At 37.1% G+C, this 24019-nt stretch overlaps 1 protein-coding gene across 1 annotated transcript in view; it reads left to right on the top strand.

Moving 5' to 3' along the window:
• Positions 1-24019, top strand: part of LIN7A (lin-7 homolog A, crumbs cell polarity complex component) — a 148702-nt gene that overhangs the window by 47297 nt on the left and 77386 nt on the right. The window contains exon 2 of the mRNA XM_054444644.2: positions 3164-3282. Coding sequence (XP_054300619.1) covers positions 3164-3282 — 119 coding nt within the window. The remainder of the gene's footprint in view (positions 1-3163; positions 3283-24019) is intronic.

The following is a 24019-nucleotide window of genomic DNA, read 5'->3' as shown; positions in this document are numbered from 1 at the left end:
TAGTATCATTTTCAATTTTGCTGGACTTCACCCAGTGTAGTCTCTAATACTCTTCAGCCTGCAGATTTAGGCTTGCCTTTTTCTCCTAGTCCAGATCCAAGCAAGGCTTAACCAAGGCTGATAATAATCTGGAGTTCTAGATTCACGAGAAGTTACAGGTTCACACAGACACAGACCTCTAACACCTGCCTTCCTGAGCCAGTCTCATCAATTAATCCCTCATTCATTCAACAAATATGCATTAAACTCTTGATATTTGTTAGGTATTCTGCATTTTAGGAACAGGGGATGATACCTGCCAAGACACAGGGACGTGGAATTCTGTGGATGCAATGAATAAGCTATTTTGTTTCTGACATCTGAAGAAGTGTATACATTCACAGAGATAAAGGAGGGAGATGTACATGAAAACAGAGGGTAGTAATTATTATAATAGATGAGTGAACAAAGAACTGTGGAAATGCAGACACGATAGCAACTGAAGCTGCTTCAGAGAGTCAGGGAAGACATTGTTGAGGAGATGGTTTTTAAGCCAAGTCTGTCCTTATATGGCCTAAAACACTCACCATGATGTGATTTCTGTCTACCTCATCTCTCGCCACTCAACTCTTGCTACTCTCACCCTGTTTTCAGCTTTAGCTATAATAAACGCCTTTTATTTCTTTGAATATCCCACACTCTCTTAACAAGCCTTTGATCTGCATTTATTCCCTTTGTCTTGAACATTCTTCCCTCCTTCTCCACTTACACCTCCTACCTAGGACTCTGCTTAGCAGTTATTTCCACAAATAGATCCTCCCTGACTTCTTTGATGATGATAAATGTCTTTGTTATACATCCATGGACAATCCTGTAGTGCTTCATTTATAGAACACACCCACTTTATTGCATGTCTGTGACCCCTGCCCCTCAAGCCTGTGAGTTCTGTGAAAGCAAGAGAAAGGGGCTATCTCCTTCACCGCTATCTCCTGTGCATAGCCCAGGGCTAGCACTACTGCATGAATGAATGAATTGCATTTCAGGAACAGGTGATGACGTGTGCCAAGACATAGGTGTGGAATTCTGTGGCATGTCCTAGAAATAGCAAAAATTTGGGATGGCTCCACTGTAGGATGGACAGGAGGAGGTGTTCTGAGATGAGCGAGAAGTCAGCTGTTAAGGGCCTTATATGTAACCCTAAGTACTCTGAACTTTACTCTGTAGGGAATGGGAAGCCAGGGAAGGTTTTATGTGCAGGAGAATAATAATTAGGTTTACCATTCAGGATAATTACTATGGAAGCAATGTGGCAGATGGACTGAAAAAAGAAGACTAATTTAAAGGAGATCAGTTAGGAGATGTTCCAGTACTGCAAGTGAGAAATGATGAAGACTTCCATGAGAGTGATAGGGCTCTTTACAAAAGGCAATTCCAAGATAGAATCTACCACACTTGCCGACTATCTGTATGCAAGGGGAGTGTGAAAAACACCATAGTTTTGCTTGAGAGGATGGCTTGTTTGGGGGAAGAAATTTTTGGAAATATGGAACAAAGGAAAAGAAGAGCGAGATTTAGAGAAAAAAAAAAATGAGCTCTGAGAGTTCCATGCATCCATGGGCATCTAGGTAGAATTTTTGTCTCTGTTGTTGTTTTAGAGATAGGGTCTCACTCTGTCTCCTATAGGGGCTGGAGTCCAGTGGTGCAATCATGGCTTACTGCAGCCTAGGTAGAGTATCTTTTGCAGTTAGAAATGCATAAAATCTCAGCTTGGTACCTTATTGATTACGGAAGTGTCTGGTTTTGTCCAATTGACTATGTAGACTTCCTGTTTATGTACTAAAAGACAGACTTTGGAAACTGGCAGTGTCACATTGATTTAATGATTTGTGCTACTTTGGCCCACGATTGGCAATCAAAATGACTACTTCAAAGACAGTCTCCATCAAAGTCACTGTTTGTTATTTTATTCAGTTACATACTTACACCTATGCTAACCCCACCCAGATTCTGAGGTGCTAACAATTTTATTGAAGGTGGCTGTGCTATTATATTTCTTTCTCATTAGATTGCGAGCTTTGAAAGGGAGTATCATATTCTTGTTAAGCTGGCACCAAGCATTAATAACAGAAACTCAAAATACTGGATGGATGAGTGAATGGATACATTTATAAGCTGATGGCAGGGATGTGGGACGCTTTCTGGAGCTAGGCACTTAGGAATCGAAAACCTCATGTCCTATAACATAAATGCCTAAGTGGCTTTTCAGTGAGTTATTTACTGTAGCGACAAGGGTAGAAGAGATCACCCATAAGTATTTTTAAATGACCCTTTATTGAATTATTTTCTCTTGGCAATATGAAATAATCTAGGGAATTTTAAAGTTTATGTCTATAAAAGACTACATGTTTCTTGATACATTAACCTTTGATGTTGTTAAGTGAAAGAGAAGCATTTAAAATAATTGTTATTGAAAACTCTTGCTTAGTACTGTTCTAAAGGCTGGTAGATGGGCACATGATCAGACTTTTATTTTAGGAAAATAACTTTGTGGACCATTTGAAGAGGCTGGAGGAGAAGAAATAATTCCAATTGGACAGAGGAGAGATGACGAGGGTCTGAAATAATGCAATGGCAGTGAAATGGAAAAAGTGCATTAATTTTAATGACTATAATATACCATACCCCGAGGATACAATGGTAACCAAACTAGACAAGTTCCCACCCTCAAGAAGTTTATAGACAAACTGCAGAGATACACAGCAATCCATTCATCATAGTGATACATGTAACGTTGTAGCTATGACAAACTGAAATGGGAACGGAAAAGTTGAACTGAAAGGAAGCACCTCAGAGGTAAAACTGATGAATTAGTTTTGTTATTGGAGTATCAGAATAAATAATAGACGTGTCCAACTCTTTACTGACATCATATTCGAATTCATTTGTATGACACAAATTACATGAAATCCCATCAAATAAAATGTATGAAGTGACAAATGTGTGGAACAAATTAAAATGACCTTTTACCAAAAGGTGAGACCAATAAGCTATGAATATATGTTCTGATTATGCAATTTAATTCCACTTGCTTTTCAATGTCATCATCCAACTGGAATAATAGTACTTTGAGCTGATGAGATACAATTTATTCTATGTTTCTCTATTTTCATTTTTTTTCATTCAGATGTTGCAAGAGCAATTGAATTACTGGAAAAACTACAGGAATCTGGAGAAGTACCAGTGCACAAGCTACAATCCCTCAAAAAAGTGCTTCAGAGTGAGTTTTGTACAGCTATTCGAGAGGTATGGCACTAAAATTTTAATAACTAAATTCAGCCATATGTCTTCTTCATAGAAAACATGTCTTCTCTACACAAACAGTTGAAATTGTTAAGATTGGAACTACATTTTAATTTTCTGTTTTTAGCTACTTGGACAGATGATAAAATATAATTTAGCCTGCTAAATTAGATCCAGCCAGGATTTATACATTCATATAAAACCAAATGTTGATCTTCTGGTACCAATGAAGGGACTGCCTAGCAGGTGACTGTTGCATGTAGTTTATTCTATTTAGTGGTCACATGAAGCCACCTGGAAATTCAGGTAGAAATAGTTATCATTACTGGGGGCTGAGTTTGTCTAAAAAGAACATCTAACTAATTCTCTCCCAGGTAAATCTGAAGTAGTAACCTCCTACTGACTAAACATTACTGTCTAAGGCAATGGAAAATATACAGATAGGCTGGTATGCCTTTCTAGCAAATTTACATTGTAATCCTTTATTGAGTAATGGTTTCAAGAAGACTAAGGTGAAACAAATATGTTGAAATGACTATTTGAATTTTGTATTGACTTGTGGTGGGATGGACCATTCAACTAATGAATTTAATTGGTTACAAGAGAAGCCACTTGAGATCTACAAGCTATATTGTTTTACTTGGTAACCCATTACTCCTTCTCCATCAGGAACCAGGTAATAATTCATTAGTCAGAACCTAAAGTCCATAAATCCATTTGCCCTGCCAAAATCCTCAGTGATGAATTACCTACTGTTATTCCCTCCAAAGTCGGTTGAAACCAATGGCTACCTAGAGAGTTTATTGTAGCGTAGAGCAGGCACCTCCAATGAATGCTTGTGTTACTCCACCTTTCTCTTTACAACTCTTTTTGTGGCTAATATATATTCTTTTGCCTCAACAATACTAGTTTAGTCACTAGGCAGGAAAGACCAAGGTAAAGACATACAAAACTTCTCACTACAGATTTAAACTGGTGCCTATGCAATGCATGTAAAATTTGACCTTTGCTGGAATTTGTTGACTTACGCTGTGCTTGTGCTAAATATTTATCAGGTGAAGTGTTCACTATTTAATTTTTGTTAATATTGAACACAACCTAAGTACATAACCGTAATAACGTCTCTAAGTTTTAACCTATGAATTTGATTGAAGGCTGTAAGGAAATTTCTCAGCATACTGATTCTTTGGCATTAGCTTCCCCTCAGTGGGAAAGGTATAAAATATCTCAAAACTGCATGAGCGTCCTCTTGATTATAGTTGTCACTCCTGTGCTCACTCTGTAGACCAAGGCCAAATTTCCTATACCCTGTTTTCTTCCTTCACAGAGTGCCATTCCCCCAAAATTTAATGACCAATTTTTTTCCTTTTTAGAGATTCTACCATCTCTTCTATGTCTTAGAATTCTGCTTTCCACAGAAGTAACCAAAGGATAGGATACATAAAATCTATACCTCTGCTCACTGAGTATGTGGCTTATGATGAATTCAAAGTCTCTACCACCATGGAACTCACAGTCTAGTGGGAGAAAACTATGATAAATAAATATACAATACAATATCAGAGTGACAAGACTGGAGAGAAATAAAGCAGGATTAGAGGGGTCAGGTTGAAGCTCTATTATTTAATATGGTCAGCAACAAAAGCTAATTAAAGTAATGGAACAGTCACACAAATATCAGGGGTCATAGTGTTCCAGGCAGAAGAAATCACAAGTGTGAAAACCAAAAGCTAATATGTGTGCAGTAGAATAAGCAAGGTAGGCTCCCTAGTAGAATAAGCAAGGCAGGCCATATAGTAAGAACATCGGATTTCTTTCTAAGCATGGTAGGAAGCCTCTGGAGAGTTCTGACCTGATTTTATTTGCTTTTTGAAAATGTGTGTCTGGATGCTGTGATGAGACTACAAGTGTGAGTACAAAAGTAGAAACAAAGAGAGACTAGTGATAAAGTAGTGAGTAGATTGAGTGAGAGATGAGATGATAGCAACTTGGACAAAGGTGGCAGCACTGCAAAATGGGAAGTTGTCTGATTCCAGATATATATTTTTGAGAGCAAAGTCAACAGAAATTATTAATGAACTGGATGGTGATATGGGATGTCAAAGAAAGAAGACTCTATTGAACATCAGGTTTGGGCTTGAACAATTGAATGAATGATGTATAATAAGGTGGACTAGTTTTGCAGAAGACTATCCAGGAGCTCTGTTATGGACATAGTAAGTTGATGATGCTTTTGAGATATCCAAGCAGAGATGTCTAACAGGCATCTAAGTCTGAAGGCTGGGGGAGAAGTTGGGTTTGGAAATGTAAATGTGTTGTGGATATCTGTTCAAATAAACACACCAGCCTTTTTTTTTTTTAGAGTTTGCTAAGGAAAATGAGAATGAAATTAAAATGGAAAATAAATATGAGGGCTTTGTATAGGCATTATAAATACATCTAACAAACTCTTCCTCTGGTAAAGTGGGTATGTGCGTCATTGGTAGTCCATAGAAGTCTATAACTGATCCATAGACAGTTTGACATTTTCACAGGGAAAGCAGATGATGTAATTTATCCACCTTACATTTTTATAAATTTGAACTAGTAAGATTAATTTTATATTCACAGTAAAGTCCTTAGTAATAATTTTGTTCTTAAAGGCAATGCATGTTATACAGGAATTGTAAAAGATTACTTCATCTTGGCTAACATTTTATGCCATTCCTATGATATTGTTTATATTTGCTAAGTTTGGAATTTTCTTTATTATTCTTATTGTGTTGATTTATATTTACTGTGGGAAATAATAATAGTAGCAATATATAAACAACAATTCTGAATAATATTATGAATCTTTCTAGTGAAAAGTTCTTCAATTAAAATATAAAATATGAATGCATGTTGCCAGGCAGGTGAAACCAAATGCCAGTAAAGAAAATTGCAGCTATAAAGTATGATAATAAATGTCTCGAAGTTACATTTTAGTGAGCTTAGAATACTTCCTCTTCTGGTGTCTTGGGTACTGACTGTAATACTGGCAAAAAAAAAAAAAACTTTGAAGTTTTAGTTTTTTATTCAAATAATGCTCAGAATCTTTGTGGTTGTCTGAGTTTTTCAGAAATATTTGCCAGTTAATACTTTTCCTTGTGAAAGTTATTAATGTTTTCATGCAAAACAGAGAAAAGAACAAAAATGACAGTGGCATCATTCTTAGTTGCACTCACCAGAGCAAAAACAGACACAGGTCACGCTTTTGCCAACAAGATTGTAAAACATAAATTATGCTCAAAAAAGAAAGCAGGACAAGCTTTTGCCAAAAATATTTTTATTGCCTTACATAAGTGTAACAGTAGTTATTATTATATGTTGAAATAATACCATATTTTCTTTACATTTGGATGAAACCACTGAATCAGCTCCTGGCATATGTGCAGCACCTGTATGAAGAGAATAGTTTGATAAAATTTTATTTTTTTAACTAGAAATAGATGGTCTTAAAAGAGATTTGAAGCTCCCTTAACTATTTTTTTCTATAACCTGTAAGAAAGCATGAAAATGTATGCTGAGATCAGTACTGAAGGAAGACCATCTACATACACAACTAAGAAAGGCATTCCTCTATCAAGAAATAACTTACACTTGAATGCAAATCCTCACACATCTTCATTCACAGAATACAGATAGTGGTAAGCAACACTTTTCTTAGTCATGTTTTATTGCTGAAGGATCTCTAAAGATCCCTGATCAATACTTAAATTGCATCTAATCTGTGCAAGTGATTTTAAAGAACATGGCAGAGAAATGGGCTGACACATGATACTACTTTTCTATAATGAGATGTGCTGGCTGATAAGAGCACATTTACACAAGTTTTTGAATGAGAGATGAAATAAATATTTTATGGTACCGATATTCTCAGTAAAGATCACTTCCGTGATTTCAAGTGACTTCAAGCTTTAGCTGTATACTGTATTAATTAGCTAGATTATCCTAAACTTATTAATAGGGTTGAAATATGATGATTATGAAATGTTGATTTTTTAATAAGAGAATTCCCTAAGACAACTGAATTGCAGTGCAAATAGCTCAATTGTCAAGAATTAGACTTTGCCCCAAAACTTCATGTTCTTTGCACCTCAGAGAAAGAAATCAGTAAATGTATAAGTGATCATATTTTAAGAAGACATCTAATACAAACAATACAAAGAATACAGAGTACAAAGGAATTCTTGTGGCAACCAAAGTAATAAAAAAAATTAAAAATCTATGTACTATCATCATCTTCCAAGTTGTAAAATATTCATGCTCCTGCTTTTCAGGATGATGTGCTCATTGACCTGGAGGATGATGTGCTGCTAACAGTGGTCTGTTGTAAGGACTTACTCTCACATTTATAACTGCTAAATGCAGGTTTGAAGCAAAAACGCAGAACACAATGTCATAATCACCAAAAACTGCCTTCTTTGGCTAATCACCAAGTTGAATGTTAGTATTTTCTAAAGTAGTAGAACTATAGAATAAGAAAATAAATCAACCCTATATGGAATGACTGTCATTTTCTGATAATAGGATTTCAAAACTGGGCCAGTTCTCTACTTCTTTGTGCATGCTACAGTTGAATTTCTCCATCCTCTCTAAAGCTATCTATGGTTATGATAACTGCTTTAGCCAATCACATGTGAGTGGAAGAAGCTATATGTTCCACTTCTTCATGGGAGCCTATGAGTAAGTAAATGATTTGCCATGTTCTCTTCCCTTTGCTAGACAACTAGTAATGTTTTATATGATAAATTATCAATCAGTCTGGGTTTAAGAACAAGAAAATAAAAAATATAGACCTTAGATAACCTTTTATGAACATGTAGTCTGAGCAAGAAATAAATCTTTGTTACTCTAAATCTCCAAGATTTAGAGATTATTGCACATCAGCATTACCCAGGCTCTCCTGACACACATTGATACACAATGCTCAAACCAAATTTACTTTGGCAAAAGGTTATAAGCAGTATCAATCCTTTAATTGCTGTAAAACAAAATTAATGTTTTAAAACTATGTTGTATAAACTGTGATACATCTTTGAAAACTTATATGAAATTTGTAACCAATATAAGTACCTATAGCCACTAGACGGTTCACAATTTTTAAAATTTTGAGAAACTTAGGTCACAAATTTTATTTACTTCTTGATTATCTCTCATTTTCTCCTACTTTCATTATTATCTTTATAAAGGGATTTTTTTTTGTCTTATGAACTTAAAGATATAATCAAGATAGGAGAAATATTTGGAGTTTATCCATCTACTGTTCAAGTGCTCCTGGTCCCCAATGAGAATTATTTTTTGAAGGGAATGGGAATTTTCACCACAATGCCTCCCAAGAGGGCTATGTGGGAAAGGTCACCGTGAGACATTCTGTCAGATCAGAGACAGAAGCTAAGTTCGTAGAGTAGTGTTGTGGTCAAATTGACCAAAGTTTGAATCCCAACTTGGCTACCTATTTTTCCCTTCTCTAAAATTGTATTTTTTAGTTTAAAATAGTGGACTAATACCACCAGTCTTGCACTGATCCTGCTAATTAAATATCATGTATGTGCAGCTACCTAGTACAGTGTGTGGTAGCCAATAATTACACAATCAATGGAATTATCATTATTAAAGAGTAGGATCCCACAGTATCCCTAAGTTAGGGAATGAATAACAGACAGAAGGAGACATGGTCGTTTCCATAAGCTGAATCGAAGGAAACACACAAGACTGGTATATTTATATTCATTACCCCACCATCAATAATTAAAATAAATTGAGCTATTGCACCCTAATTCCACAACCATATGAGAAGTAGCATTATGACACAAGTTTTTGTTCTTGATGCTTTTCAAATTAACGTCTATTAATGTCTTAATCTACTGTGTGGATGAAAACATAGAAGGAAAACTTAATCAGCTTTATGAGAGAGCCACTGCTTGGTTGGGTGATACAAATTAGATTCAGAATTACCCTAAGAAAATACTTACTTGGCTCATTAGTGACAATATGAGATAAAATAAGGATAACAGGAGAAAGAGGAATTGGGAGAAGAAAGAATGGGAGAGAGTGAAGGATGAGAAGGAGAGAGGGAGGGAAGAAAAAGGGAAGAAGGAAAAAGAGAAAAACAGAAGGAGAGAGAGAAGAAAGAAGGAAAGAAGGAAGGAGGGAGGGACGGAAGTAAAGCTGATACTGAATCATAGCTTTTTGTAACATAATGGAAAAGTGCAGAAAGAATATTGGCAATGGATTGTGACAAATCTGGATTCACATCCTTGCTTGACCACATCATTTTGTAATCCAGTGCCAAGTCACTTAATTTCTGTGATCTTGGTTTTGCTTATTCTCTTTTTTAAGATAAAATAAGACAATAATAACTACATAGGGTTGTCAGAAAGGTTAAATAAAATGAGATAGCACATTACATACCTTGACTAATACAGCACCTAGCTTAAAGAGTTGACGATTAAGAAATGGTAGCTATTGTGGTAAAAATTTTGATGGATTAAGTGATAAAAAGCTAAAATTAGAAATATTAGTTAAGAATCACCATTGTCATTGACTATTTTTCTGAATGGCCTAGCTACTAAAATAAGTCAAGAAAAACATAAAATAGGTGTAAGTGTTAGAATGAAAGAAAAATGATAATACTATTATTACTCACAGATATGATCATATATGTATAAAATCCAAAAGAATCTTTAGAGAAACCATTAGCATTGCATTTCTTTATATAATTTCATTCCTATATATTCAATAAAATATGTACATATGTATGTCAAAAAAAGAAATATTAGTTAAGAATAAGAAGATAATAGTACTGTAGTTCTTGATCATTCAAAAAATGCAATATTTTTAAATAGATGGCTCCAAATTTTCAGATAGATGTTAACACATTGTAGTGGTTGTAGAAAAAGGCAACCAGCATAAAAAGAGATCTGGATACCTTGTTAGATGACAAGTTAAGAACTTGGTGATATTAGCCACATAAAGAGAAAAGTAATAAGATTACTTGTGCATAAGATTTACCACCCAATAGTTGATGGGATAAAGGGCAAGAGAATTAACCATGCCAGAATACTGGATGAAAAATGGAAGAATCCAGATAACAAAGGAAAACTAGAAATATACAACTATTACAAATGGGCTCATTTGTAATACAGGAAACAGAAACTTCCTATGTAACAACAGCAGAGATTAGATGGCATATTTCAGATCACATTAGAAAAGGGATATTTTAGTTAAAGATCATATACAGACTTTATGTTGTAGGTTAAGTAAGAGCAAACATATATATATATGTGTGTGTGTACATATATATGTATATATATATATAACTTAGCTTTATTTTGTTTGCTTTTTGTGCAAAAAATTGTTTACGGTAAAATATGTTTTTTGTTTTTTAATGTATTTAATGTTTTAATATTTTTATTGTTTTAAAATATTTTAATGTTTTCCTTTAAACATGGACAGAGTAGCATGTATTTTTTCACATAAAGTTACTATCCTTGTACAATGACATCTGGAATGGCATTGCATTCATCAGAATTAATGAAAATGCATCTGACATTATGTTTGTGCATATCTCTTTCTGTTCACATTAAACTTAGCTTAAGTTGGCAAATGTCAGAGAAAAGAAAGCTGATGGCTCCTACATTTCCTTTGATTTTATTTGCATTGCTAAATGTGATGGGACACAAAAGCCAGACTGTTTCTTGTGTGATAAGTTTCCTGCCAATGATAGGATAAAGTCAAGAAAGCTTATTTCTGAGCATCCTGAAAATAAATCACACAATATAGATTTTTTTCCCCTAGAGAAGAAGTTCAATTTTAAAAGGATGGAAATTTACCAAAACTTATATTTGCCCTAACATGAAACTTTTGACATGTTTCCAATCAAAAGAAACCATAAATAACTGGAGAAAGCTTTATCATTTCAAGTACTCTAGAAATGCTTGAGCTGGTTGGTTGCTTAGAATAAAAAAAAATTAATAGCACCTCTGTTCACTTGATAGAACCTACTCTTGAACTCTGGTATTTTGCCAATATTTCAAAGCCAGTTATGGTGAAAATAACAGCTGTGTCATTCCCATTTGGCATGCAACTGGGTGAAAACTATGATTGTTTCAGTAAAACTCTGATTTTTATCTCTCACCGGAATGTCGATGTGTGTGTCTGTGTGTGTGTGTGTGTGTGTGTGTGTGTGTGTGTGTGTGTGTGTGTTGCCTCCTCCCAACAGAGTTTCTTTATCAAGCGAAACTCCTAATGGAACAAAAATCTTGATACTGCAAGTACATACGGTGTACATATGGAGTTTCTTGATGCAAGATCCAGCGTAATTAATCTGGTGAAGACAGAGGTTCCACTTTTCATAGAGACATATTGCCCTCACCATCAGCATGCATTCGTGTGAAAGACGCTGATAATTATCCTAAAAAGATGCTTTGCCTGCTCTGTTAAAAGCAACCTAATAATTTCACAGACATAGCCAGAAATCTAGAGTTTCAGAAGTTTTTATTTAGGAATGAAGCAAAATGTATTATTTTTACTATCAGAAGTTTTTTGGCTTTCCAATGAATAAGTGTTAATGCGCTTGGCTGAACTTGGGTCGGAAATTTCATTTTATCTATTTTTTAAGTAAAGGAGAGCTGAATCTTAAAACAATTTGACAAGAGAAGTTTATTCATGGATGGACTTCCTTGTAGATGTTAGATCAAAAAAAAAATGAGGCTAGTCTTTCAATTTCAGATTTTCTGGTCTAGTAGGTGGCTCTGGAAACAACTGTCATTTTGGAGGAAGAAATTAGAGGTAAAATCTTGTGACCTTTCCATTGACGTGAAAGTGCTGAAAGAAAGACTTTAGTGAGGGCAAGGGGGTTGAAAATGAGAAAGACATGTCAGTTTATCCATGGAGAAGATCTACAAACATCTGTAAAGACTACAAAACTCTTTTAAAGGTTATTTCTGCTTAGACTACATAAAATTAAAAGGATTCAAACATCTTCCCTTGCTGACAAAGGCTGCATTGTTGACACTAAGCTTTCCAAAAATAATTTCATTTGACTTGAGGACAAAGGGTTTCATAGAACCTGAATTCACCTTGAAGTATCTTGGAGAAAGCTCAGGTGTCTTGACAAAAGTCTACTCTGCTCCGACTGATAGGGAATTTAATTCTGTTTGATACTGAAAGCTGTGTGAGCTGCAACTTTGAGCACATAGTGCTGTTAAAACAGATGAAAAATTGTTTGGATACTAAAAATAACACCAATATTTTCCTATAAAGGAAGGATCAGTCTAAATTTTAACTTAACTTCTTCCTTTTTTTTTTTTTTTTTTTTTTGGCTGCTCCATAGACACAGCAGGGCTATCCCATAGGCAAAGTGTTCCAGAGTAGCCTAAATTTTAACTTCTTACTAAGCCAAATAAAACAGCCTTCTCATTGAAAACTATTTTAAGCAGAATTTATGTTTTCTTTTTTTATATGATTTGGTTAGTAATTTGCACTTATGTTTTATTTAAAAAGAGGTCATCAATTTTTACAAGAAAAATGAGTCACATAATTATTTGTAAAATGTGAAATAACTCAATGTCAAATGCAAACAAATAAATAAATGACATGAACATTTACACACGAGTGGATTTTTCTTGGGATAACTTCACAAACTTCATTAGATTTTCTAGTGTCCATGATATCTCCTCTCTCTCCCACCCCCTCCTGCCCCCAAATAAAGACTAATTAATAAGGGACTATAATATCAGTTGAGAAACACTGCTCCACTAGGTAGTCAGTCCCCTGTGATCCTTCCGGTTCTGTGAATCTGTAGTTACATAGCAAGCAATCTATGTTTTTCTTCACATTGACTGCATCTACATGAAAGGCTGAGCATGTATGGATACTTGAAATATGTAACTGTGTGAGACCGTGTGAATGGGGTAAGAAAGACAAGTACTATGAAGATTTTTAAATCGATAAAAATAATACTACAGAATAAATGTACTTGTGAGAGGTGAAGCCAGCTGGACTTTTGGATCGTGTGGGGACTTGGAGAACTTTTCTGTCTTACAAGAGGATTGTAAAATGCACCAATCAGTGCTCTATAGCTAGGATTGTAAAACACACCAATCAGTGCTGGGTGGCTAGCTAGAGGTTTGTAAAATGCACCAATCAGCACTCTGTAAAAATGCACCAATCAGCTCTCTGTGGCTAGCTAGAGGTTTGTAAAATGGACCAATCAGTGCTCTGTAAAATAGACCAATCCACACACTGTAAAATGGACCAATCAGCACTCTGTAAAATGGACCAACCAACAGGACATGGGTGGGGACGAATAAGGGAATAAAAGCTGGCTACCTCCACCAGCGGCGGCAACTCGCTCAGGTCCCCTTCCATGTTGTGGAAGTGTCGTTCTTTCTCTCTTCAGAATAAATCTTGCTGCTGCTCACTCTTTGGGTCCGTGCCACCTTTAAGAGCTGTAACACTCACCACAAAGGTCCATGGCTTCATTCGTGAAGTCAGCGAGACCATGAACCCACCAGAAGGAACAAACTCCAGACACACTTGTTTTATTCAATTTTCTGAGAATATAATTTATCATTTTACCAGAGGGATTACAAAAAGAGAATGACTACATCACCCATTGGGAACAGAATTTTAAAGTATAGTTATAGTTCTATTTCTGCAGCTTTCTCTGAGTAAAGACACATTTTTAATGATGGGTAGAGAGTGTTTTTGTAACATCAACATGTCACTTTCTGGTAGCAAGTACAGGAACCATCTTAGACTATAATTGCACTAATGGGTCAGTGATCTTAAGGATATCTAAACAGACCCTTACAAATCGTCTATAATGACTCTGAAGGCTGTTAGTGTCATTATTGGGTAAATACTCAGCCCAAGCTTTTCTATTTGCTATTACAAATGATAAAATAAACAGTGCATGTTTCCAGAAGCTTATAATTACATGTACTTACACAGTAGTTCAAAATAATAGAGTCCTTGGAGAAGATGTATTTTATATCAGTCAGATAGAGTGAACATTCTGTCTTCTGTTGAGATCACAGGACTGGAAATCAGAACTTCTATTTTTGGCACCACGGATGACAACTGTTTTTTTTTTTTCTCTTCCCAGTGCACAAGTCATTTAACCTTTTCTTGCTTCAATGTTGCCAACATAAATGGAGAGAAAGAAGTTCATTTGTACAAGCCATCTAAAATGAATGTTAAGTTACAAATGGACATTTTTAAGCCAGTTTGCTGTTATTCCCTGGGGGTAATTTGCATGTAAAAAAAAATGAACTTAGTATCATTCATAATTCAAATATATGCAAGGCGATTACTAGCTTACTCTCTTCCTTTCTTCTTCCCTCTCTTCCTTCCTTTCTTCCTTTTTTGTCTCATAGGGAAATATAGATTTAGGGCTGAAAACTGATCCCAGCTTTTTTCATTATTTCGTTGTTTTTATTTGTATATAGTCTGATTGAAGTATTTTTTTCCTAAAATGTATTTATTTTAATTTTATTTGTTTAAAATGTTATAAAGAGGATGTATGGGGAGTCAAGATGGCCGAATAGGAACAGCTCCGGTCTACAGCTCCCAGCGCGAGCGACGCAGAAGACGGGTGATTTCTGCATTTCCATCTGAGGTACCGTGTTCATCTCACTAGGGAGTGCCAGACAGTGGGCGCAGGTCAGTGGGTGAGCGCACCGTGCGCCAGCCGAAGCAGGGGCGAGGCATTGCCTCACTCGGGAAGCGCAAGGGGTCAGGGAGTTCCCCTTCCAGGGGTGACAGACGGCACCTGGAAAATCGGGCCACTCCCACCCGAATACTGTGCTTTTCCGACGGGCTTAGGAAATGGTGCCCCAGGAGAGTATAGCCCGCACCTGGCTCAGAGGGTCCTACGCCCACGGAGTCTCGCTGATTGCTAGCACAGCAGTCTGAGATCAAACAGCAAGTCGGCAGCGAGGCTGGGGGAGGGGCGCCCGCCATTGCCCGGGCTCGCTTAGGTAAACAAAGCAGCCTGGAAGCTTGAACTGGGTGGAGCCCACCACAGCTCAAGGAGGCCTGCCTGCCTCTGTAGGCTCCACCTCTGGGGGCAGGACACAGACAAACAAAAAGACAGCAGTAACCTCTGCAGACTTAAATGTCCCTGTCTGACAGCTGTGAGGAGAGCAGTGGTTCTCCCAGCACGCAGCTGGAGATCTGAGAACGGGCTGACTGCCTCCTCAAGTGGGTCCCTGACCCCTGACCCCCGAGCAGCCTAACTGGGAGGCACCCCCCAGCAGGGGCAGACTGACACCTCACACGGCCGGCCAGGTACTCCAACAGACCTGCAGCTGAGGGTTCTGTCTGTTAGAAGGAAAACTAACAGAAAGGACATCCACACCAAAAACCCATCTGTACATCACCATCATCAAAGACCAAAAGTAGATAAAACCACAAAGATGGGGAAAAAACAGAGCAGAAAAACTGGAAACTCTAAAAACCAGAGTACCTCTCCTCCTCCAAAGGAATGCAGTTCCTCACCAGCAACGGAACAAAGCTGGACGGAGAATGACTTTGACGAGCTGAGAGAAGAAGGCTTCAGACGATCAAATTACTCCGAGCTACGGGAGGATATTCAAACCAAAGGCAAAGAAGTTGAAAACTTTGAAAAAAATTTAGAAGAATGTATAACTAGAATAACCAATACAGAGAAGTGCTTAAAGGAGCTGATGGAGCTGAAAACCAAGGCTCGAGAACTACGTGAAGAATGCAGAAGCCTCAGGAGCCGATGCGATCAAATGGAAGAAAGGGTATCAGCCCTGGAAGATGAAATGAATGAAATGAAGCGAGAAGGGAAGTTTAGAGAAAAAAGAATAAAAAGAAACGAGCAAAGCCTCCAAGAAATGTGGGACTATGTGAAAAGACCAAATCTACGTCTGATTGGTGTACCTGAAAGTGACGGGGAGAATGGAAACAAGTTGGAAAACACTCTGCAGGATATTATCCAGGAGAACTTCCCCAATCTAGCAAGGCAGGCCAACATTCAGATTCAGGAAATACAGAGAACGCCACAAAGATACTCCTCGAGAAGAGCAACTCCAAGACACGTAATTGTCAGATTCACCAAAGTTGAAATGAAGGAAAAAATGTTAAGGGCAGCCAGAGAGAAAGGTCGGGTTACCATCAAAGGGAAGCCCATCAGACTAACAGCGGATCTCTCGGCAGAAACCCTACAAGCCAGAAGAGAGTGGGGGCCAATATTCAACATTCTTAAAGAAAAGAATTTTCAACCCAGAATTTCATATCCTGCCAAACTAAGCTTCATAAGTGAAGGAGAAATAAAATACTTTACAGACAAGCAAATGCTGAGAGATTTTGTCACCACCAGGCCTGCCCTAAAAGAGCTCCTGAAGGAAGCGCTAAACATGGAAAGGCACAACCGGTACCAGCCACTGCAAAATCATACCGAAATGTAAAGAACATCGAGACTAGGAAGAGACTGCATCAACTAACGAGCAAAATATCCAGCTAACATCATAATGACAGGATCAAATTCACACATAACAATATTAACTTTAAATGTAAATGGACTAAATGCTCCAATTAAAAGACACAGACTGGCAAACTGGATAAAGACTCAAGACCCATCAGTGTGCTGTATTCAGGAAACCCATCTCACGTGCAGAGACACACATAGGCTCAAAATAAAAGGATGGAGGAAGATCTACCAAGCAAATGGAAAACAAAAAAAGGCAGGGGTTGCAATCCTAGTCTCTGATAAAACAGACTTTAAACCAACAAAGATCAAAAGAGACAAAGAAGGCCATTACATAATGGTAAAGGGATTAATTCAACAAGAAGAGCTAACTATCCTAAATATATATGCACCCAATACAGGAGCACCCAGATTCATAAAGCAAGTCCTGAGTGACCTACAAAGAGACTTAGACTCCCACACATTAATAATGGGAGACTTTAACACCCCACTATCAACATTAGACAGATCAACGAGACAGAAAGTCAACAAGGATACCCAGGAATTGAACTCAGCTCTGCACCAAGCGGACCTAATAGACATCTACAGAACTCTCCACCCCAAATCAACAGAATATACATTTTTTTCAGCACCACACCACACCTATTCCAAAATTGACCATATACTTGGAAGTAAAGCTCTCCTCAATAAATGTAAAAGAACAGAAATTGTAACAAACTATCTCTCAGATCACAGTGCAATCAAGCTAGAACTCAGGATTAAGAATCTCACTCAAAACCACTCAACTACGTGGAAACTGAACAACCTGCTCCTGAATGACTACTGGGTACATAACGAAATGAAGGCAGAAATAAAGATGTTCTTTGAAACCAACGAGAACCAAGACACAACATACCAGAATCTCTGGGATGCATTCAAAGCAGTGTGTAGAGGGAAATTTATAGCACTAAATGCCCATAAGAGAAAGCAGGAAAGATCCAAAATTGACAGCCTAACATCACAATTAAAAGAACTAGAAAAGCAAGAGCAAACACATTCAAAAGCTAGCAGAAGGCAAGAAATAACTAAAATCAGAGCAGAACTGAAGGAAATAGAGACACAAAAAACCCTTCAAAAAATAAATGAATCCAGGAGCTGGTTTTTTGAAAGGATCAACAAAATTGATAGACCACTAGCAAGATTAATAAAGAAAAAAAGAGAGAAGAATCAAATAGATGCAATAAAAAATGATAAAGGGGATATCACCACCGATCCCACAGAAATACAAACTACCATCAGAGAATATTACAAACACCTCTATGCAAATAAACTAGAAAATCTAGAAGAAATGGATAAATTCCTCAACACATACACCCTCCCAAGACTAAACCAGGAAGAAGTTGAATCTCTGAATAGACCAATAACAGGAGCTGAAATTGTGGCAATAATCAATAGCTTACCAACCAAAAAAAGTCCAGGTCCAGATGGATTCACAGCCGAATTCTACCAGAGGTACAAGGAGGAGCTGGTACCATTCCTTCTGAAACTATTCCAATCAATAGAAAAAGAGGGAATCCTCCCTAACTCATTTTATGAGGCCAGCATCATCCTGATACCAAAGCCTGGCAGAGACACAACAAAAAAAGAGAATTTTAGACCAATATCCTTGATGAACATTGATGCAAAAATCCTCAATAAAATACTGGCAAACAGAATCCAGCAGCACATCAAAAAGCTTATCCACCATGATCAAGTGGGCTTTATCCCTGGGATGCAAGGCTGGTTCAATATACGCAAATCAATAAATGTAATCCAGCATATAAACAGAACCAAAGACAAAAACCACATGATTATCTCAATAGATGCAGAAAAGGCCTTTGACAAAATTCAACAACCCTTCATGCTAAAAACTCTCAATAAATTAGGAATTGATGGGACGTATCTCAAAATAATAAGAGCTATTTATGACAAACCCACAGCCAATATCATACTGAATGGGCAAAAACTGGAAGCATTCCCTTTGAAAACTGGCACAAGACAGGGATGCCCTCTCTCACCACTTCTATTCAACATAGTGTTGGAAGTTCTGGCCAGGGCAATTAGGCAGGAGAAGGAAATCAAGGGTATTCAATTAGGAAAAGAGGAAGTCAAATTGTCCCTGTTTGCAGATGACATGATAGTATATCTAGAAAACCCCATTGTCTCAGCCCAAAATCTCCTTAAGCTGATAAGCAACTTCAGCAAAGTCTCAGGATACAAAATCAATGTGCAAAAATCACAAGCATTCTTATACATCAATAACAGACAAACAGAGAGCCAAATCATGAGTGAACTCCCATTCACAATTGCTTCAAAGAGAATAAAATACCTAGGAATCCAACTTACAAGGGATGTGAAAGACCTCTTCAAGGAGAACTACAAACCACTGCTCAAGGAAATAAAAGAGGATACAAACAAATGGAAGAACATTCCATGCTCATGGGTAGGAAGAATCAATATCATGAAAATGGCCATCCTTCCCAAGGTAATTTACAGATTCAATGCCATCCCCATCAAGCTACCAATGACTTTCTTCACAGAATTGGAAAAAACTACTTTAAAGTTCATATGGAACCAAAAAAGAGCCCGCATCGCCAAGTCAATCCTAAGCCAAAAGAACAAAGCTGGAGGCATCACACTACCTGACTTCAAACTATACTACAAGGCTACAGTAACCAAAACAGCATGGTACTGGTACCAAAACAGAGATATAGATCAATGGAACAGAACAGAGCCATCAGAAATAATGCCACATATCTACAAGTATCTGATCTTTGACAAACCTGACAAAAACAAGAAATGGGGAAAGGATTCCCTATTTAATAAATGGTGCTGGGAAAACTGGCTAGCCATATGTAGAAAGCTGAAACTGGATCCCTTCCTTACACCTTATACAAAAATCAATTCAAGATGGATTAAAGACTTAAATGTTAGACCTAAAACCATAAAAACCCTAGAAGAAAACCTAGGCATTACCATTCAGGACATAGGCATGGGCAAGGACTTCATGTCTAAAACACCAAAAGCAATGGCAACAAAAGCCAAAATTGACAAATGGGATCTAATTAAACTCAAGAGCTTCTGCACAGCAAAAGAAACTACCATCAGAGTGAACAGGCAACCTACAAAATGGGAGAAAATTTTCGCAACCTACTCATCTGACAAAAGGCTAATATCCAGAATCTACAATGAACTCCAACAAATTTACAAGAAAAAAACAAACAACCCCATCAAAAAGTGGGCGAAGGACATGAACAGACACTTCTCAAAAGAAGACATTTATGCAGCCAAAAAACACATGAAAAAATGCTCACCATCCCTGGCCATCAGAGAAATGCAAATCAAAACCACAATGAGATACCATCTCACACCAGTTAGAATGGCAATCATTAAAAAGTCAGGAAACAACAGGTGCTGGAGAGGATGTGGAGAAATAGGAACACTTTTACACTGTTGGTGGGACTGTAAACTAGTTCAACCCTTGTGGAAGTCAGTGTGGCGATTCCTCAGGGATCTAGAACTAGAAATTCCATTCGACCCAGCCATCCCATTACTGGGTATATACCCAAAGGACTATAAATCATGCTGCTATAAAGACACATGCACACATATGTTTATTGCGGCATTATTCACAATAGCAAAGACTTGGAACCAACCCAAATGTCCAACAATGATAGACTGGATTAAGAAAATGTGGCACATATACACCATGGAATACTATGCAGCCATAAAAAATGATGAGTTCACGTCCTTTGTAGGGACATGGATGAAATTGGAAATCATCATTCTCAGTAAACTATCGCAAGAACAAAAAACCAAACACCGCATATTCTCACTCATAGGTGGGAATTGAACAATGAGAACACATGGACACAGGAAGGGGAACATCACACTCTGGGGACTGTTGTGGGGTGGGGGGAGGGGGGAGGGATAGCATTGGGAGAGATACCTAATGCTAGATGACGAGTTGGTGGGTGCAGCGCACCAGCATGGCACATGTATACATATGTAACTTACCTGCACATTGCGCACATGTACCATAAAACCTAAAGTATAATAATAATAATAATAATAATAATAAAAGAAAAAAAAAACTTACATAAAAACTTTCAGATCAGAAAAAATAAAAATAAAAATAAAAATAAAAATGGAAAAAAAAAAAAAAAATGTTATAAAGAGATAACCATACTGTTGAAATACTTGGGGAATGTTCTCTTTCACTTACTATAATGCTGCTAAGATTCCATAATTTTTGCGTTGTTGTGGTTCATTCGCTTTGGCTGCTGTGTGATATTCCATTGTGTGAAGATATCACAGTTTATAAAATCACTGTCTCTTATAGCTGGACATTTGAGTTATTTCCAGGTTTTCACTATTGTGATTGGTACTACTATTAACATACATGTGTCTCTGGTTAGATGACCAAGGCTTCTCTGGGGTATTTGTGTACATGTGGAATTTCTGGGTCATGAAATATAAGAATATTCAACTTTTTTTTTTTTTTTTTTTGAGACAGAGTCTCTCTCTGTTGGCCAGGCTGGAGTGCAGTGGCATGATCTCAACTCACTGCAACCTCTGCCTCTTGGGCTCAAGCAATTCTCCTGCCTCAGCCTCCCAAGTAGCTGGGATTACAGGCATGTGCCACCACGCCCAGCTAGTTTTTGTATTTTTAGTAGAGATGGGGTTTCATCATGTTGGGCAGGGTAGCCTCGAACTCCTGACCTCAGGTAATCCGCCCTCCTCGGCCTCCCAAAGTGCTGGGATTACAGGCATGAGCCACCGCGCCCGGCCAAGAATATTCAACTTTAAGAGACTATGCCAAACAGTTTTCAAACTTGATTAGTCCAATTTATACACTGTCAAACAATGTATAATTGTGGATCCATATTACCTCCAACACTTGTATATGAGACATTTAAATTTTCACCAATGGAATGTACAATGCAATGGGGTCTCATTGCAGTTATCATTGGTGTTTACTTGATCAGTCGATTGTTGAATATATCCTTTTAGCCATATGTGTTTCTTTTTTTGTGAAACATCCTTTCATGTGTTTTTCTACTAACTGGGGCTTTTACATATTCTTATATAGTCTTGTTAGTAGTTGTTTTGGGGTGGTTTATATAGTGAATATATTCTCTTCCTTTGTAACTTGTCTTCAAGGTATCTTTCATGAATAAAATTCTCAATTTTAAATGCTCACATTGCTCTTGTTTAAAATATGCTTTTTGGGTATCTCACTTCAGAAATCTTTCCCTACCCCAGTGTCTAAAAGATATTTACCTTTATTGCATACTGAAGTTTTCCTAGTCTGTCACCTTACTATCCATCATAGTCTCCATATAGGAATCTGTTTCTAGGTTCTCATCCCTTCATTACTATTTAACTCATCTGTGAGAGCCAAGGGAATGAGTTTGGGGAAGAGGGGTGGCACATAGTTTTGATCCTAGCTACTTGTGAAACCAGCTTTTGTCTCAGTGGGAGATTTCAATTTGTTTCTGTCGCTCTCTCTCTCTGTCTCTCTGTCTCTGTCTCTCCCTCTCTTTCTCTCTCTCTCTCTGTGTGTGTGCGTGTGTGTGTGTGTGTGTGTATAAAAATAATAAAACCAAGGAACTCATGGATAAATGTATAATGATGAGTATGTGCCTTAAACTAAAGGTCATGTTGATTCCAATTCTATTCTTTGCACATGAGATCCAAAGGGGGCAAAAATGTAATAGAATACAGCCTACTGCTCTCAAAACAGTTAGAACAGTTTCAAATCTATAATTTGTGGATCTCTATCTATTTATCTTATTAAAGTTAATTAAACTTTTAAGTAATAGTCATCTACCTTATTAGACTGAAGGTAGAAAATGTCTATTTTAATCATAACAGAAAATTAGTACCTAGCATGATATCAGCCAAATAATAAGCATTTAATAAATATTTGTTGGGTCCATGGAAGAATTCCATAAGATGGCTCATTTTTATTAGTAGGCAAACATATCTTTGATTTTCATAAATCTTGAATTATCAAATGGGACTCTGAGCTTATAGAAATCGCAGACAAAACATGCTAACATTTCTAGTTCAGAATAACATCTTACATTAAAATGGCTTCCACCCTTGAAAAGTGATCTGTAATTAGAGCCAAATTTTCAGGGTTCTTTATGTATTTGCATAAATATGTACGTTCTTATGAATGTGCAGATATGTAACACATGAGTTTTCATGTAGTAAATGTATAAAAGTTGGTAATGTATACAGGGTTAAAAGGAACCACAGAAAGCACCTAGTGCTGTGCTTTCTTTACCTTTGGGAAATCACAAACTTCTTTGTGAATCAGGTAAAATTATGGGCTTTTTTTTTTCCAGAAAAAATGTACATGTGCAAATATTTTTATTAAAAATTCAGGGGGTTGGTAAATCTGAGACTGATCCATTTGGTACCTTCACCTACTGTAAACCTAATTTTATGGATGAAAAAATAAGATACAGAAAGTTCAAGTGGTCTTTCAACCTAGTTAGTGCCTGAGTTAGCACCAGAACCAAAGTATCCCAGGTCCCAGTCTAGTTCTAGTTTTACTTGTTATGGATAATAGCTAAAACAGAACATTCTGGAATGTGGGAATAATGAAACATTATTTTGTTTTTATTTCGTTTGTTTGTTTGTTTTGAGATGGAGTCTTGCTCTGTCACCCAGGCTGGAGTGCAGTGGTGCCATCTCAGCTCACTGCAAGCTCTACCTCCCGGGTTCACTCCATTCTCCTGCCTCAGCCTCCCGAGTAGCTGGGACTACAGGCGCCCGCCACCATGCCCGGCTAATTTTTTCTATTTTTTAGTAGAGACAGGGCTTCACCGTGTTAGCCAGGATGGTCTCGATCTCCTGACCTCGTGATCCGCCTGCCTCAGTCTCCCAAAGTGCTGGGATTACAGGCGTGAGCCACCGTGCCCGGCCGAAACATTATTTTAATGCTTGTCAGTAATGAGTTAAAATAGGAAAATTGCACCATGATTCCCATCTCCACAATACCTATTCATATATGTTCCATTTGTACCAACAACAATGATTTTTAAAATGTATGCCTTTTTGTCCTTTCTTTGCCTCAGTTAACACAACACAGTATATTGTCTTTTGGTATTCTATTTTCTCATATATTTGTTATTCAAGTTTTCAAGAAAAATGTAAAAAATTTAGTTACTAATCATTGTATAATTGGCATTATTTCATCAAAACAGTTATGACATTTTCAGAAAA

This window comes from Pongo pygmaeus, chromosome 10 (assembly GCF_028885625.2).
Source record: "Pongo pygmaeus isolate AG05252 chromosome 10, NHGRI_mPonPyg2-v2.0_pri, whole genome shotgun sequence".
Lineage (NCBI taxonomy): Eukaryota > Metazoa > Chordata > Mammalia > Primates > Hominidae > Pongo > Pongo pygmaeus.
Note: the sequence above shows the minus strand (reverse complement) of the source record. Positions and strands in the feature narration are given on the sequence as shown.